This window comes from Abramis brama, assembly GCF_963993115.1.
Source record: "Abramis brama genome assembly, chromosome: 8".
Classification (NCBI taxonomy): domain Eukaryota; kingdom Metazoa; phylum Chordata; class Actinopteri; order Cypriniformes; family Leuciscidae; genus Abramis; species Abramis brama.
Window position 1 is genome coordinate 3,151,600 of NC_139970.1, and position 18,469 is coordinate 3,170,068.

At 40.0% G+C, this 18,469-nt stretch overlaps 2 protein-coding genes across 2 annotated transcripts in view; both read left to right on the forward strand.

The window, feature by feature from the left end:
* Nucleotides 1-113: 113 nt before the first annotated feature.
* On the forward strand, nucleotides 114-8,293 carry LOC311088077 (uncharacterized protein). Its single transcript, XM_084121736.1, has 3 exons — nucleotides 114-181; nucleotides 2,681-2,802; nucleotides 7,274-8,293. Exons 2-3 carry the CDS (start codon nucleotides 2,718-2,720, stop codon nucleotides 7,867-7,869), a joined length of 681 nt encoding a protein of 226 aa, XP_083977862.1. The 5' UTR covers nucleotides 114-181; nucleotides 2,681-2,717; the 3' UTR covers nucleotides 7,870-8,293.
* A 6,779-nt stretch (nucleotides 8,294-15,072) lies between these two features.
* LOC311088052 (E3 ubiquitin/ISG15 ligase TRIM25-like) overlaps nucleotides 15,073-18,469 on the forward strand; it is a 28,005-nt gene continuing 24,608 nt past the window's right edge. The window contains exon 1 of the mRNA XM_084121694.1: nucleotides 15,073-15,720. Coding sequence (XP_083977820.1) covers nucleotides 15,142-15,720 — 579 coding nt within the window. The 5' untranslated portion in view covers nucleotides 15,073-15,141. The remainder of the gene's footprint in view (nucleotides 15,721-18,469) is intronic.

An 18,469-nucleotide genomic window follows, 5' to 3' on the forward strand; every position in this document is an offset into this window, starting at 1 on the left:
CATCAATGGATAGCATGTATTTAAATATGTTTTTTTACGTCTTTACTTGTATGTGTTTTTGCATATAGTCTAAATTTATATGCACTTTAGCCTGTGACCAGGACTTTTATTTTGGTGGTGATGTGACGTCATAAGGCTGCGCCGCGCTATGCTGCCTCTGTTGTGAATCTGCTGAAGAAAGGTTTGTGTATTTAAGACATTTAATGTTTTCAAATAGATATAGTCCCTTCAGATCATTTTGTTTGTTTAACAAGCACTGCGAATTTATTATTTAATGTGATGTAATGCTTTCTATGAAACTTTTATGAGCGTTATTTCTAAGAGTAAACACACATGAGTAGCAGAAAGGTGTGTCTGATATCGCCCACTTTATCGTGAAGCAATTTAAACACGAATTAATAAAAAATAAACATCACATAAACATAAAGTTGCAGAAACATTAAATTGATTCTTTATCGTGAATCAGTTTAAACACGAATTCGGTCTCTGGTAAAAGTTGTGATAGAGAAACTGAGTCAATTGAACCAAATGCACATCAGAATGATTCACTGAGTGTTTCGCAGAAAAGAGTTCATGATCTGCAATACCAGAGGCTGCAGTTTCAGGACCGCATTTCTAGGACACTAGTTGAGTTTATACTAGCAGTTTTATAGCACTTACTGTTCAATTCTGTATTTGTGTTAATAAATTTAAGCAACTGAAACAGTAAATCGTAACTGAAAATGAATATTAACCCTAAACATATACCGCTGGTATTACCCTCTTGGCATATTTAACCTAATTTGTTTCAATGAGCCCATATATTCTGTTTTTAAAGTGCAGTGTAATAGAGCTGTTTGTGAATATGGCCTAAACGTTCTGCAATAAAGTAAAAAGTGCACAATAAATAAAGTTATTTTCTCCCCAAAAAAATAATTGTCTTAATGAATCGTTTGTGTATCAAATCCTTCTGCTTTACTGTTCTACTTCACTAGAAAATAAATTTTTATATAATGCCCACCCTGTCCCAAATGGCACCCTAAGCACTCGTGGTCTTCCTACTTTTGTGACGTAATGCCTCTTTGACTGTCGGGAAGAAGTCTGCTCCGGGACCACATCAGTACGCATCAAGTGCGCATCGAGGGCACATATCGACCGCACAGGGGGCGCTCATGAGCACTCTTCTGAGGCCTAAAATGACAAATGGGACACCCTACGTTCTCACGGACTTAACGGACACGCGCACGCGGCCGCCATTGTAAGTCCACAAGACCGAAAGTGCATATGAAGTGTGCCATTTGGGACAGGGCCTATACATGTTGTCCGCCCGTGAACAACTTGACCAGCCCACAACACGTCACTTTACTGCCAGCGACTTCTCAAATCTCAGGGTTCAACGCATTCGCAAAACGCTTGCTCTAGAAAGATGGGCCAGTACCCAGTTTATCTGGACCATCTTGCCCCTCAGAATCACAAAATCACAAAGCTATTTTCTGTCTATGAGTGAGACTTCTGCTTCATTAGCCGCTTCTCATCTTGTGTGCGACCGACTTAAATTGCAGTAAAAGGTAAAAATTATAATAATTTAAGTAATATGAAAACACACCAGTTTACAACATTAAAAGCAAGTGTAGCAATGTTCAGAGGAAGGAAGAAATAAGACAAGCGGGAACTTGCGAATGTTCAACGTATTTTAATAATCATTCAAATAAATAAACACAAAACAAAAGTAAAGACGGACGACTGCCACACACACATAATAAAACATAAACAAAACACAACATAAGCCCAGGCCTGGTCCTCTCTTGTCCTTCACTGTCGTCGCTCCTCCGTTCATGTAAGATACGGGGCCGGTGCGCAGGGGACGCTCGTCAGGAATCGCTGAGCGCAGCTGACGTATGCACTAGGGTATTTCAACTTCAACTTTTATTTATTTATATAGCACATTTAATAGCAACGTTGTTGCCCAAAGTGCTTCACTGTTATAATTAAAACATACATATATAAAAACATTTACCAAGCCTAGCAAATTAAGGCATGACTACACACTCTTAGACACACACCCTCACACAACTGTATAGTGAGATCAGTATAGAAGAGAGAGAGAAAAGAAAAAAAAATTTTTTTTTAAACATTTTTATCACTCATTACTTCTGGAGAGAAATAGCGCAGACACTGGACAAACATGAAAGTTTCCAGAGCGCATGTGTCGACCGCCTGTGTTCACACACACTAATGCAGTATCCTTTGAAAGATGATGCGTTCGACTGTACACATACGCTAGAGTACGTGTGGAAAACGAAGTGTACTTTGGGCTTAATGTGGAAAGATAAAACTGAAACTGCAGCCTCTGGTATTGCAGGATTACATGATTGTGTCGTAATGGTGTAAATGCAGCGGAAACACACTTTTACAAACCAACTGCAATGTTTTCATGAAAGTTTTATCCATTTAATTTAGTCTATAAATTATAAGAAGTGTAAGTATAACTTAATTATTTTATAAAATTGTAGTTCTCTGTGATTTTTGTCTAGTCAGTGTATTTTAGTCCATTAACTCTCCCTCTGACTGACTCCCTCACCAGTGCGCTGAACTACTGAACTAGAGCTGATTGAGACGCACTCAGAGATTTACTGTGGATTTATTTTCCTTTCTGTTAATTATTCTCATCTTAATCATGATAAATTGTCCAAACACACAGGAAAACTCCTGGAGATCCACGTGACGCTATTATAAAGATGGCGTTTATTAAACAGGAGAGTGAAGACATAAAGATTGAAGAAGTGTTCAGCGTGAAACATGAAGAAACTGAGGAACAAACAGGTTAGTTTCACTCGGTCCTTATTCAGACAATGCTACATGTGGACAGACATGTTTGTTGGGATCAAATGATCAGACTAATACTAATGTTGCTTCAAGAACCTCTGAGAAACTCATACTTCCATGTTGGGCATTCATTACTATGACATGTAGCACATTAAATTAGGAAAATAATATGCAAGTAGCCTAAACAAAACAATTATGCTGTGCCATATAGTGTCTAACAATAATATTTATCTGTATAAATAAAGCCATGAAGGGTAATTTATATTATGTTTGTAAGAATACATTTCTTACCCTAAAAATCTTTCTTATCTCTAAATCGCGTTCTTCTTATTCTGAGGTAAATCCAAGTGTGGCGAGCAGGACGAGGTCGAGGGAGGACGGCGCTCGATCTCCACTGTCGTCGCTCCTTTTATGCTTCCGCTCCTCCGTGAGAGATACGAGACCGGTGTGCAGGAGCCGTTCATCAGTAATCACGGCACCGGCCTCGCGCCGTCCTCCCTCGACCTCGACCTCGTCCTGCTCGCCACACCAATAGAAGATGCCTTAGAAGATGGCTGTGTCTCATGTGACCTTGTTATTTGTACACGCTGTGACTATACACATCACAACATGTAAATAGGAAAATGTTGGCGTTATTTTCTCACTCATTGGGAGCAGTATGCTAGCTGGAGCCATTTACCTCCAGTGTTTGTGCTAAGCTAGGCTAGCGGTGGGTGCGTCAGACAGAGTTACGGCACGCACGGAGATGAGAAGGGTGTGTATGGACTTATCTAACTCTGGGGGATACGGTGAATAAGATAAAGTCCCAGAAAGTCGACGTGTTCCTTTAACTCGGCTTGTCTCCCGAATTATGCCCGGTTATACATAAGGGGCTTTAGGACAAAACGGGCTCTATCTCATTTGACTGAATGTGTGTAGTTTGTAGGCCTATCTAAATATAATTGCAAATTAAGGTAGTAGGTAAGGTTAAAAGGTTAGTAAAGAAAGAAATGTTATTAAACACTTGTATCATGAAAACGTATCAAAGTTTGCAAATAGAGGGATTCCTCATTGAAACACATAAGGTGGGCTTAAATGGTACACAGTGAGTAATGGTGAAAAAAGACAATGTTTTCCTTTATAAGATATAAGATATGTTTACAAATACATGCATGGAGCTTTAATATACTGTGGACTAAGTATCATAGTAATTTTCATTGTGCCCACATTGAGAAATATTAAGTTTTTTTCATTTAAAGTTAGCTTGTGTTGGCTCTAGTTTGCATGTGTTTAGTGGCGCTGTACCATTTAAATCCATCTTTAAAAAAGAAAGTTAATTTATGAAAATAAGCTTCTCTACAAAACAATTTATGATGTATTTATTTGTAAATTAATGTAAAATGAATCACAAAACATGTATTGTTTGCAGTTCACATGCTTAAATCTTTCTGTAAGGCTAATGGTTTGACCTAGAGATTAGCTTTGAACGCAAGCTAATAAAACTCATCTTTCCATTTAAAGGAAAATGATATAACATGATAAAGTACTATTTGTTCATACACAAAAAACAATACATTTAGCTCTTATCTGGCATAATATCAATGTAGTTACCAAAGAAATGGCTGAAAATTGCAGAAATGTGTTGATTTCTGAAGGGTCCCGAAACACCAGTTTTGGGGAGACAGTGTGTGAGTCCCCTGAGACAGCACATGGGTGGGGCTGACTCAACATTGCCAAATGTGATTGGTATGCAATCAAAAATGCCAGGGAAGTAACAAATCACTGGATTGGTTAAAATAATGAGCAGCATAAAATGCCAGGCCGGTGTCTTTACTATGGCAGCAGTCTTAGTTCTGCCACAGCCATGCTGTTTGGCTATCTCGCCATCAGGAAACATCATCTTAAGCAGTGGTCCAGCATGGTCTGCGGCAGCTAATGGCAGGTTGTGTTCTACAGTGAATGTAGTGTAAAGGGTTTCTGCGCAGATTGGTCTCAAATCCTGTGGTTGTACGAAGAGTTAATTCTAGGCACTGAGTAGCAGCCACAATTTTTAAATGTTTTTTCCCCTCCATGTGCCGTCAACAGTCTGCAAAACACACACACACACACACACACTCTAAAGCCTCTCTTCATGATTTTAGGTTAGACTGTAAAAGTGATTAGGTAAAACTATGATTACACTGGATTCTGAAATATCACTTGCTCTGCACTACTACGCTATACTTGTTTCAGTACACCTGCTTAAAAACATTTCTTCATGGTCAATATTTATGTTATGTGTGCTTATATAACCTGATATCCATAAATTAATTGCATTCAATTGTTTAATTAAACGGGAACCAACCATTCATATGATAGCTACATTATTACCTGTACATTATAGTCTGTCCCAAAATACTGTAATACTTTTATAGTATGTCCCAAAATACTAGGCCTATAGTAGCCGTTCCTATAAGATTCCTATAATATGTGATGCGATCTGGGAAAACCCGTCAGATGTCGCGCAGGTACGTTTTCAGTAAGGTCTAAAAATAGATCGAATGTCAGGGTTTTTTGGTCAAATTTGGGTTTTCATTAAATTATTATTCTATAACATCTTGTCTATCATCTCTGAATATTTCTTTGCAAAATTCACTAGTTTAGTGCAGAAAAATAGCGATGTATAGTGGCAAGCTGAAGAGACTGTCTTTCTCTGAACACGCACGGCGGAGCCCATAGCTCTCCTTCTCTACACTACAAAGACTGTTCACCTTTCAAAATAAACCACATAACAGAATAAAGGTTTATCAATGTGCATTTCCCGCCAGTCCTGTGTAAACTACAACGTTATCGTGAGATGCGGAGCGGAGCACAAGAGAACAACGGAGTCTGAAGTCGCTGCTCGCCTCTCAATCGTCCAATTTCAAAACTGCTTTCACAGGATGACTTTTGAGTTCGTAAGCTTTCGACTGATACCTAATCTATGATGATTACTAAAATATGTCATATGAAAAAAAAGGCAATAAAAAAAGAGCGCCAGTCGTCCCGCTAGCAGGACGGGACAGTTAATCAAACCTGCTTTTGTTTAATTAAAGTCTCAAAACTCTGTTCCTGAAAATCATAGCGATCAGCCGACTTCAGATAACTAACTTTCGTTGCCAACAAACGATGAAAGAAATCAAAACAGATTTGGAAAGGGCTTGAACCCAGCTTTAATATGATATCAAAACCTGTAATAGGTCAAATTTCACCATGTGGTGGGTTTTCCCAGATCGCGTCACATATTGTTCCAAAATTGGCCTACTATACGATTCCTATAATTCTTTTTCAAGAATACAATTTTTTAATAAATTAATTCATTTCACAATTTCACCTTTCTACATCAAACCCATTTACCTTTGCAAGCACCGTCCTCCCTTGGGGAAACCAACCAAACTAAACGGGAATGAGAGAGGAATAACACTTGCATATGATGCTTTCGTTTTGCTGTCAGTATAATCAGTAGCCGATATCCCCGCTTGACATTTAAGAGGAAGGAACCCGACGCTGTGATTGGTCTTGCGTATCTACAACGCAAAATGCGTACAGGTTGGCAGGTCTGCATCATATTCTGGTCTGAGGCATTATTGACCATCATTTCAACAATCTGGCCAGTGGTATGATTAAACCAGTGACACTCATACATCTGACACATGTACACATACAGAGCATGTCAGTTAGTCCAAACTCATCTCTACATGCTCGCATCACATCCAGAACTTCTCTTATCATTACACATGGTGGTTCGACCCCGTTAACACACCTATCCGTCAAATCAGACCATGAATTTGCCAACCATCTTATAAAGCTTGTATACCTCTTATTTGTTTCTTGACATACTGGGCGCATCATTGATCATTATTCGCATGAAAATATTTTCTCAGAACATGAGATCTACTATTAGAACACAATTTAAAGTGGCGTTATCTCACGCCAGGAAATTCGTGCTGCAATTAAAACATTAAAACGTACCATGCAACAGGAAAAGTGTTCAAAAGCAGAGCATCCACTACAAATATTTATATTTAAATTCATGTAAGGTTGTAACTTCATGAAATTTCAGCGCTTAACTCCATTAGTGAGAGTGGCATATTTAATCTAAATGTGTATATTAAATGTAAAACAGATTTTAAATCATTGTTTACTTTATTTATTCGCTCGTACTAGTAAAAGAGTGCGTACACAGTCTAGAGTGTCCTTATGGTACGCACATATTTACGCCTAGTTTATATTTTATAAATCCCGAAATGTTCGTGGAAAATTGCGTATGCATATTTCTATGGTCCATTTTGTGTACGCAACGTTTATGAATCAGGCCCTAGGTGTAAACTTGAATGTGTCTCTCTCATTTACTTCTGATGCAATCGACCAGAACACTTCTTAATGCCAGGTGTAAACAAGGCCTTTGTTGGGTTTGATGTTTTGCTGTGTGCCATTAAACTAGGGTTAACTTGTATTTGTTTTGCTTTAGACCCAATGCAGCTGAAAGTGAAGAGCCAAGAACTGGAGGAATCTGAAGTGAAAAATGAGTATGAGAAAGATCTTGATTTCGAAACTGGAGAAAAATCATTTAGTTGCTCAATGATAAAAAAGGTTTCCTCACAAAAAAGAGCTGTGAAGACAAAGACTAGAAGTGATCTCACCTGCCAACAGTGTGGAAAAAGTTTTGCTCGAAAATCAAACCTTGAAGTCCACATGAGAATTCACACTGGAGAGAAGCCGTTTACCTGCCAACAGTGTGGGAACGGTTTCATTCGTAAATCAAGCCTTGACGTCCACATGAGAGATCACACTGGAGAAACCCCATTCACCTGCCAACAGTGTGGAAAGAGCTTTAATCAAAAATCAAACCTTAATATTCACATGAAACTTCACACTGGAGAAAACTCTTTCACCTGCAATCTGTGTGGGAAGAGCTTCTCACGAAAAGAAAATCTACAGATTCACATGAGAATTCACGCCGGAGAGAAGCTGTCCACATGTGAGAAGTGTGGAAAGAGTTTTTCACTTAAAGGACTCTTTAAGGACCACATGAGAATTCATTCATGTGCCTTTATTGTGGAGTGACTCAACATAAGCAACCCTTGAGATTCACATGAAATACACTGGAGAGGAGCCTTTCGCCAGCCTTCAGTGTGACGCCTATCAGAGAGACTTGAAACATCATTTGCAAACCTTTTCTCTTAAGAAACTTTAATATTCTAAGTCTGCCAAGAGATTTAGAAAAGAGAGCAATTTAAAAAAAAAAATCACCTGTACATTTACTCTGAGGGAAAGTGAAATCTTGTTCAGTGACAGAAAAAAGAAGTATTTTGCCATCATACTTGCAGAGACCCTTGTCTTGGCATTTTTTTATGCCACCAACAAATGTTTGTGAAATTAAATTTGCTTTCATTTATTCAATTGTTCAATACATCAGATAATCTTCTGTCTTGCTGTGAAATGCTACAATGTAAATGGAGAAAAAACAAATAAAAGAACGTGCACTGAATTATTTGATTCCTCTTCGGTGAGAGAATGCACAGGTGAACATTGTTTCAGTCGTGACATGAATATGCCTACGGTTAGAGTGGGTGACGACATCAGGTATTTGTCTCATCATGCATGTTTCAGTACGCCTGCTCTGGTGAAGTAGGGCATGTCTGTGAAACGCATGTGCCGTACTTGCTTAAAGGAAGTTTTAATTGGTTTAAATGTGATGTAAATGTCTAAGCACGCTTGTGTTTGTCTGATGAGGCGCTTCCTTCATTGTCGTCTTTTGCTTTCTCAATCCGGCATCGCTGATCAAGTCTGGCTGATTGTACTTAGGCAATTATCTGATCCGTGATCTGCAGAATTCAAGTCACTATAAAGAGTGAAGTGTGAATTATGACAGTGCAGAGCATCGTCTGGCTTGTTGTGTCTTAGTCCTGTATCAAATGTTTTTATCACATGTAGTCAACCTTGTCCTGTTTTTGTTTAATCAAGTTTTAATCAAATAAGTATCTGGTCATTTTAGTCTAGTTTTTGTGAATAAAACTTTGTTGCTGTGAGATTGTTTCGTTTTCCTATCAGTATGATTGTATGCTCATAATTCAGAAGATGGCTTGATTGAAATCTGTGTAAAATATATCATATCCCTATAAGAAATCATGACTAAACTTTTTTTTTTTTTATATGAGCAGGCAAAAGAGTTCAGATCAAGATCAGAAGAACATGTTAAACAATTTCTTTCAAGCCATCCATCTACTCTCATCTCACTTTTCTTTCTCTTACTTAGTTTATTTTCTTTTCCGTTGAGAGTCTCGGTTCTAAGTTAGGTTTTGCTGCCAAGTTTCGGTCAAAGATTCGACAGCAAAGCCTGCTTCCAACCTCAAAGACTTTCCATCCATCCGCCAACACACCACGTGATTGGCCGCCCAAGACATCTATCCAGACATGCCGCCCAACTAACCAACCCGGGAAACCCCCTTTTCTAATGGCCAACAAAAGGAAATCCCCAAAGCAAAGTCAAACGCAAGTAGCCTCCAGAATATCGTTCGAATATCGTTCCCGGACCTATACAGGCCGTCGGGCAATACCCCTTCAAACAGGACCTCAACAAACCCACAATATCCAATCCAAAGTCACAATCAGTCACGTGAATACCAAACAGACCTCAGTAATGTGGCTTATTGTAGCCTGCTGATTAAATCAACCTAAGTCCACTCTATCGAGAGTCTACCAGTTTCTTAGCATGTGCTCAGAAAGCTGCTGCTGTCTCGGCTGAAGCACACATCTTATGATTCCATCCACCCGGTTGTTGATCGATGTTCATCATCACAGGCTATAGCCAACCAGCTCTTAAATAGGAGGAACTCCTCGCTGATAGGTGCTCACAAATGTCAATCATCGCCACTCATCTCATTCATTCGGTTACAATCCATTCAAACGAACAGCGCGCTCCAAAATATGACTCATTATGGTTACCATATTATTCATATCTACGTTTGAGCAGATATCCACAAACACAGTATTCGATCAGTATAATCCGATCATTTAAAAGTACACACTTAAATGTTTATAAAGATATATGGCTCATAAATGTGTGACAAGTATTTGCTGAGTTTTGTTTCAGTTTATAGACGTGCTCAAGAAAAAAAAGTTCAGCGAGACGGAAAGGCAGAACGCACACCCTGTTTATTTTCTTTATTTTACAAAAGCACAATGTTTTGATTTGATTGTAAGTAGTGGTCGACCGATATATCGCCAAGGCCGATATTTGGCATTTTTTAAATATCGGCATCGGCCGATAAGTTTTTCTGATTGGCCGATGTGTTGGAAGCGGGACTTTTATTTTGACGGCGCTCCGGACTTTTATTTTGACGGGCGGCGCTGAGAGAACACCAGCGCCAGAAGAGAACGGCAGCTCCTCAGAATGCTCAGATCACACAGCGCTCACTCACATTCTCCATCTTCATTAGTTTACGATCTCTGTCAGTCCTATCTAATACTTTGTTAGACAGAACTGGTAAACAAAGAAAGTAAATGGTAACTTATACAAAGTAAGTAAAGTAAAGCGTTTGCTTTTATATTATTTGTAACAGAAAAGGCAAACAATCAGGCTAAAATACTTTCTCATTTGCCGTCAACATTCAGCAAATGTGCATCTACGTCATTTAAAGAAATCTCTGAATATCTAATAAACATTTCATTTCACAAACCTTGCAGATTTAATTGAATCCAGCTGTGATATCTTGTGAAGTGTGCATTACTGTCAGCAAGTGACGGTCGGTCCGTGCGAAGTGAGTGAATGCAAACAGAAGATCAGCTTCAGGAGACGCGATCGAAACACTTTAAATCCTTCATTTTAAAATATGCTGATATATAACCAGTTGCCAACTGTGTCATATTCATATCTGTGATATATCCAGTTGCCAACTGTGTCATATTTATATCGTTTTCACTGTGCTGTATGTAAAATTAGTGTTACCTTGTCTTTATTTGAAAAAATATGATTACCAGCATGAAATGACCAGATTACTGAGTGCCCTGTTACAGTGTTTACCTTCTTTTTATTCATATATTCATATATTTCTAAACAATTACTTTGTGAAAAATACTGCAATAGGATTACAAATTTAAGAAGTTGCCATCTAAAGTATAAAAGCATGTTTATTTAAAAATTTTGTTTTATAATTTATTTATAATTTATTAAATATTGATTAAAATATATAAAAATATCGGCTTTATATCGGCCATCGGCCACCCTGCTCTCTAAGATATCGGCATCGGCCATCAATAAAACAATATCGGTCGACCACTAATTGTAAGTGAACACATACAAAAGTAGAAATATCACAGATTCTTTTTTCATATTTCTCTTTTCTGTATGACCATAAATGACAGAGTAATTTAAGTTTATTGTGCTACATGTGAAGAAAATCCAGCAAAACGCGCCGGCGCTCAGGGGGTTAAAAATGGCAGCAATGGAGAACAAGGTGAAAATTTTTTATTTCTCAGATACTGAAATAGAGGTTCTTGTGACGGAGGTGGAGGAAAGAATAATTATTTTGTTTGGTAGCCATAGCATGGGCGTCACTAAAAAAAAAAAAAAAAAAAGAAGTGTGGAATGGCAACATGTGACTTCAGCGGTGAATGCAGTTGGTCCGGCTAACAGGACGGTTCCTGAAATAAAAAAATAAGTTGCCCAACATAAAGGTGGGGCCAAAAAAAGGCGTGTCTGGGACAGGTGGGGGTCCTGGAACGCCCGATCTGTCCCTGTCAGAAATAAGGATGACAGAAGTGACAGAACCCTGACAGTCCCCCTTGGAGACCCGGCTGGCTTCTATCATTGGAGAAACCAGTGTGTGCGGCGTTCTGCCTGACACGGAGGGAGACACAGACATGGTGGAAACAGGTAAATCATTTTATTGCATTACAGTTTTTCTCAATTGCTGAAACACTAAAACCCATTGGCTGAACAAATTTCTCAGTTGCCTGAACTCATTTAGCTAATTGTGCAGTCTGTTGTCAATGCCTTAAACCATTTCACATGGTAAAACACAGTTTGCAGATCTCACTTAGACTTTTCAGCAAAACTCTAAAACACATTCTCATTCTCAAAACACATTCTGCACTGTAATGCACATGTCATCCACTCTGGTAAACACAAGAGGCAACAATCAAATATAAATAGAGAACACACGTCATTGATTAAACACAACCACTCAAAACTGATTTAACCTGTTTCAAATGATGTGACACAACCAATATAAGCCAGTTCAGAAAGCAAACAGGTCGTTGAAGGTGGGAAGGAAAAAGTCTGAGAATGGATAGAAGAAACAATGTGAGAGGACAAGGATGAGTGCGTATGCGAGGTGGCCGACGAGGAGGAAGAGGAGGAGGAGGATGGCAAGAAAGAGGAAGAGGAGGAGGAGGAAGAGGATGAGTTGGAGGAGGAGGAGGAGGAGGAGGATGGCAAGAAAGAGGAAGAGGAGGAGGAGGAAGAGGATGAGTTGGAGGAGGAGGAGCACTCAAAAAAATTAACTAGGAAGGTTGTGCACTTTACATAATATATTTATATTTAGTTTACTTATAATAATTGTGTTTGTTGACTTGAAATGTTTTTTTCTATTAAGGTCCACGTAATTATGTCTCAACTTAACAGTACAAAATCCTAATGCGTTGTCTAAACACAAACCATTTATGTTAAGTAAATAATTCTTACATCCAGATGGTGGCAGTATAGTGCGACGCCAACTGCCATTTTGCCCTAACTTAATTTGATTGTGTTCAATCTGCTTATATATGAAAAATTTAAGTTTATTTAATCCGTTTGTGTTGTCATTACTTGAATGATTTGTGTTGCATCAACTGAAACTTGGCAGTGCTTGTTAGTTCCCAGCATGCTTTGCATATGTTTGAATTAAGAGAGAATAAATGTTAAAATTAAGTGTTATTTTATGGTTTTTGACAAAATGAGAAAAGGGGAAGACTCGATAGTGTGTAATTGTGTTTAATGTTCAATTACATTGGAATTATTAGATCCATTTAAATTACAGTGGGTTACCATTGTGGAGAAGAGTGGAGCATTTTGTTTGGCTGTGGACTGATTCAGATACTTTCAAATGCTTTGGTTAAAGGAATATGTAAATCTTACCATTTAAGATGCTAATATGTGTTACTGCTGGCTGATAGCTATCTATAGTCTGTCAATTTAAATATGTGTCACTTAAATGAATGGAATATTAAATAAGTTGGATTCACAAATTTTGTTAGTACATATAACTTAACTGACTTTAGTTAGTGAAACTCAAATGTCTCTTGTTGAGCAAAAATGATTGATAATAGTTGGCTTGAGTCAAAAATATTATTTATCCCTAAAACAACCACATTAAGTTAGATAAACTTAATTATTTGTTTTCAACTTTCATAATTAAATTAAGTGGAACCTGTTGACAAGAAAAAATCAATTAAAGTCAAGGTTTCATTTTTTTGAGTGAGGAAGAGGATGAGTTGGAGGAGGAGGAGGAGGGCAAGGAAGAGGAGGAGGGCAAGGAAGAGGGGGAGGGGAGGGGAGGGGAGGGAAGGAAGAGGGGGAGGAGGGACAATATTGCTTGTGATGTCGACAAAGTGCTCTGGCCTGGCCTGACCCAGCCCAAAGACAAGAAGAAGCACTGATCACATGTTTACTCCTTTGATTTTTGTCCCTGTTAGTATTGTATACTGTAGTACAGTGCATTGTAGGCTGTATACTGTACAATGAACAAATTGTATGTCCCTGAACATTGTGCTTTCCATTTGTTAACAGCACTGACTGCTCAATAGATTTTGACAGGTTGCAGATTCATATCAACAAAGAACAATAATTACAGTATCACAGAGATGAAAGACAAGTTTGTGAGGTGCAGGGTACAGTACTGTAAAAATATGGTACAAGGAGGAGGAAGAACAAAGAAAATTGCAAAGAGCAAAGCAGAGTAGTAATCAAAAGACAATGACGGAAAAATATGAAATTATGTTTTGAGATTAAAAATGTACTAAATTATTTTAGTAAAAAAAAAAAACTGAAATATAACAAAATTTCAGACAAAATTAATGTTGGATTTTTAGTCAATTATTTTGGCATGTTCAACTCAAACTATCAAGTAAATGATATTCAGAGATTGCATTAAGATAATAAAGTTAATTATTACTGTGATATTTACTAAGCCACTGAATTATTTTTTAGAGAGTAAGAATAACTCTTATAAAACTTATATTTTTTCAGATAAGAGAATCACTTTGACATTTAGGAAAGTTTTATGTTTGTAGGTTAAGAATAGAACTGTTGTATACTAAACTTAGTACTGTGATAAAGTTTAGAGAAATTGTCACAAATGAAAATGAAATCTGGTGATACAGTGATTTAAAATTAAAACCAGTGATATGTGAAATATGCAACTGTATCTTGTAGAATACACTCTAATAAATAATGTTGTAATTAAAATGTGTGCTTGTGTGTGTAGTTTAAATGTTGTGTTTCATCTAAGGTTGATTATGCAGTATTTGACCATGTTTGATTATAGGCATAGGGCTCGACTTAGGACAAGATAAGAGCATGAGCATGAGTGAAGTTCAGCCTTATACTGATTATACTGTGTTTTATACACGTCTTAAGAGATATGCTGGACATTCATATTAAATTAGCATTATTTTCCTATATTTTTACATCATGAAAATCTATATGGCTTAAGTTGTATGCAGGACATATATGACATATACATTAATATTATGCAATTTTTTTGCAGCAGATATGTCCCTTACAATAATCTGTTGGAACATATTAGAATCACAGGTGTTTTTAGCAAACCTTTTCCATATGGGCAGTTCAATGTTCATTCACTTTGGTTCACTAGTTGTGTAAAGTTAATAAATTATGAAATTAGTTAAATTCATCTATACAACAGCTCTGGAGAGAACATTGGTCATCATCCAGTTCAGATCAGTTCAAGTTTACTTCTGATCCAATAGTGGCAGTGCTGTCAATCAATAATATTGCTGAATATTAAGTGTCCCCAACTAAGCAAGCCAGACAGTGGCAAGGAATGAACCAATGCTGCACATTGAAGCTTCTGAAAGAACTAATGAAGTTTGTTAGAGTTTAGAGTTTAGTTCCAACTGTAACTGAACACACCTCAGTCAACTAATAAATCATTAAACATTTACTATTGTAGAATCTCAACTCAGCAGGAATGAGGCTTTATGATGCTTTATAGACCTAATAAAACTGTTCTGCACTCGTCACTGAAACACAGAACCAGGAATCACATGAGTTCAGGGAAAGAGAAACTGAAGTGTAGTTGAGCTGTTGTGTGTTTGTGTGTCTCATGCAGTAAAATGGCAGAAGCCAGAATTTCAGTGGATCAGGATGAGTTCATGTGTTCAGTGTGTCTGGATCTGCTGAAGGATCCAGTGGCCATTCCCTGTGGACACAGTTACTGTAAGATCTGTATTACAGGCTGCTGGGATCAGGAAGATCAGATGAGAGTCTACAGCTGCCCTCAGTGCAGACAGACCTTCAGGCCAAGACCTGCTTTAGCTAAAAACACCATGCTGGCTGAACTGGTGGAGAAACTGAAGAAGACTAAACTTCCTGCGGACTGTTACGCTGGAGCTGGAGATGTGCAGTGTGACGTCTGTACTGGAAGAAAACACAAAGCCATCAAGTCTTGTCTGGTGTGTCTGGAGTCTTACTGTCAAACTCATTTTGACCATCATGAGGATTTTCACTCCCGTAAGCCACATAAAGTGACTGATGCCACTGGACGACTGCAGGAGATGATCTGCCAAACACATGATAAACTCCTTGAGGTTTTCTGTCGCACTGACCAGAAGTTTATATGTGTGCTGTGTACGATGGACGATCATAAAAACCACGACACTGTATCAGCTGCAGCACAGAGGACAGAGAAACAGGTATGAAACTACACACTGATGAAAAAATGTTGACACTCTTTATATTGGCACCATATGATCAGGAAACATCATTCACACTGCAGACGTCACAGAAGTGAACAGAAGCTGTAAGTGAACTTTCACTGCTGAGCGTGTTTTATTTGAATTTACCTTAGAAAATATGGTGAAAATACACTGTAAATATTGATCAGCACAAACTTTTGTAAAACAGGCTTTAATGAAGCAACATAAAATAATGGTAAATATTCACCTGTTGTTCTCGTAATAACATAATAACATAATAATATAAGTTTGAACACAGAGATTCTGTTCAGTAAATCTGACTCAGTCCATTTGAACTATATAGAGCCGCAGGTCTGTTACGGTACAGATCCACTTGTCTGTGCGACACTTCTGTCGCTCCGCACTCCACTTTATTCCAATGGATGACGTCAAGCGACTTTAACGCGCCTGCAAAGCATTCTGGTAAGGCGGCGCTGCATTTGATAAAATGCTGCATTTGAAAAAATGCTGCGCGTCAAAAAGCTGGCTGATACCCATCTTTATGCAAATGAATCCGTTGAACGCGACGCGACTATCCAATAGAAGTAGAGCACGTGAAGACTGGGGGAAGTCTCTCGCGGGTCCAAATGTTTTAAAACGAGCGTGCCGCACAAGCCCTGAAAAGTGAAGCCAAAGCATCTCGATCGCCCCCCGGTGACTGGTCCTAGTATAGGTCATAAACCCCGCCTCCCCATGTTATTTAACGGCACGCGAGACCAACTAAACAATTAAACTACACTTCAAATCTTTTTTCCAAAGATGGTTTCTGTCATTTACTGTAGTTTTTATCACACTGATGTAAGTTCAAGTGTTTGTTTTTAAAATAAGTTTGTTTTTAATTAGTTATTTGATGCGGTGGTGTGACGACATGATTGACAGCTGTGATTGACAGTTTCTCTGAGCGAAGTAGTCACTGAAGCACCAACATACTTTTTTTCGGGATCTTCTGAGTATTGAGGAGATTGGAGCTTTAAACTTACTATCTAAATTTCTACAATTAATTAAAAAAAGTGCAGGAGTGTGTGCTTGCGATTGATTCTGCAAGAATGAGGGCGGGGCCTTGATTTCATGGCTTTACTTACTGCTCACTACTGCGCAGATCTGGTCCCGAGAACATTACTGCGCAGATCTGGTCCCGAGAACGCTACTGCGCAGACTCCGGTCCTGGGATCGCTACTGCGCAGACTCAGTTCCCGAGAACGTTACTGCGCAGATCTGGTCCCGAGAACGCTACAGCACAGACTCCGGTCCCGAGATCGCTACTACGCAGACTCCGGTCCCGAGATCGCTACTGCACAGACTCCGGTCCCGAGATCGCTACTGAGCAGATTCCGGTCCCGAGATCGCTACTACGCAGACTCCGGTCCCGAGATCGCTACTACGCAGACTCCAGTCCTGAGATCGCTACTATGCAGACTCCAGTCCCGAGATCGCTACTGCGCAGACTCAGGTCCCGAGATCGCTACTGCGCAGACTCTGGTCCCGAGATTGCTACTTCGCAGACTTTGGTCCCGAGATCGCTACTGCGCAGACTCCGGTCCCGAGATCGCTACTGCGCAGACTCCGGTCCTGAGATCGCTACTGCGCAGACTCTGGCCCCGAGATCGCTACTGAGCAGACTCCAGTCCCGAGATCGCTACTACGCAGATCTGGTCCCGAGATCGCTACTACGCAGACTCCGGTCCTGAGATCGCTACTGCGCAGATCTGGTCCCGAGATCGCTACTACGCAGACTCCGGTCCTGAGATCGCTACTGCACAGACTCCGGTCCTGAGATCGCTACTGAGCAAATTCCGGTCCCGAGATCGCTACTACGCAGACTCCGGTCCCGAGATCGCTACTACGCAGACTCCGGTCCTGAGATCGCTACTACGCAGACTCCGGTCCTGAGATCGCTACTGAGCAGACTCCAGTCCCGAGATCGCTACTGCGCAGACTCCTGTCCTGAGATCGCTACTATGCAGACTCCAGTCCCGAGATCGCTACTGAGCAGATTCCGGTCCCGAGATCGCTACTGCGCAGACTCTGGTCCCGAGATCGCTACTGAGCAGATTCCGGTCCCGAGATCGCTACTACGCAGACTCCGGTCCTGAGATCGCTACTGAGCAGACTCCAGTCCCGAGATCGCTACTGCGCAGACTCCAGTCCTGAGATCGCTACTATGCAGACTCCAGTCCCGAGATCGCTACTGCGCAGACTCCGGTCCCGAGATCGCTACTGCGCAGACTTTGGTCCCGAGATCGCTACTGCGCAGACTCCAGTCCCGAGATCGCTACTACGCAGACTCCGGTCCTGAGATCGCTACTGCGCAGACTCTGGTCCCGAGATTGCTACTTCGCAGACTTTGGTCCCGAGATCGCTACTGAGCAGATTTCAGTCCCGAGATCGCTACTGTACAGACTCTGGTCCCGAGATCGCTACTGTGCAGATCTGGTCCTGATATCGTTACTGTGCAGACTCCGGTCCTGAGATCGCTACTGAGCAGATTCCAGTCCCGAGATCGCTACTGCACAGACTCTGGTCCCGAGATCGCTACTGAGCAGATTCCGGTCCCGAGATTGCTACTGCGCAGACTCCGGTCCTGAGATCGCTACTGCGCAGACTCCGGTCCTGAGATCGCTACTGCGCCGACTCTCGTCCTGAGATCGCTACAGCACAGACTCTGGTCCCGAGATCGCTACGAGATCTGGTCCTGAGATCTGGTCCC

What these genes read in the sequence shown, in the direction of transcription:
- LOC311088077 (XM_084121736.1), top strand. Translation starts at nt 2,718, where the DNA reads ATGGCGTTTATTAAACAGGAGAGTGAAGACATAAAGATTGAAGAAGTG. An exon ending in AGAAACTGAGGAACAAACAG is followed by an intron (nt 2,803 to 7,273) that starts GTTAGTTTCACT and finishes GTTTTGCTTTAG; the next exon opens with ACCCAATGCAGCTGAAAGTG.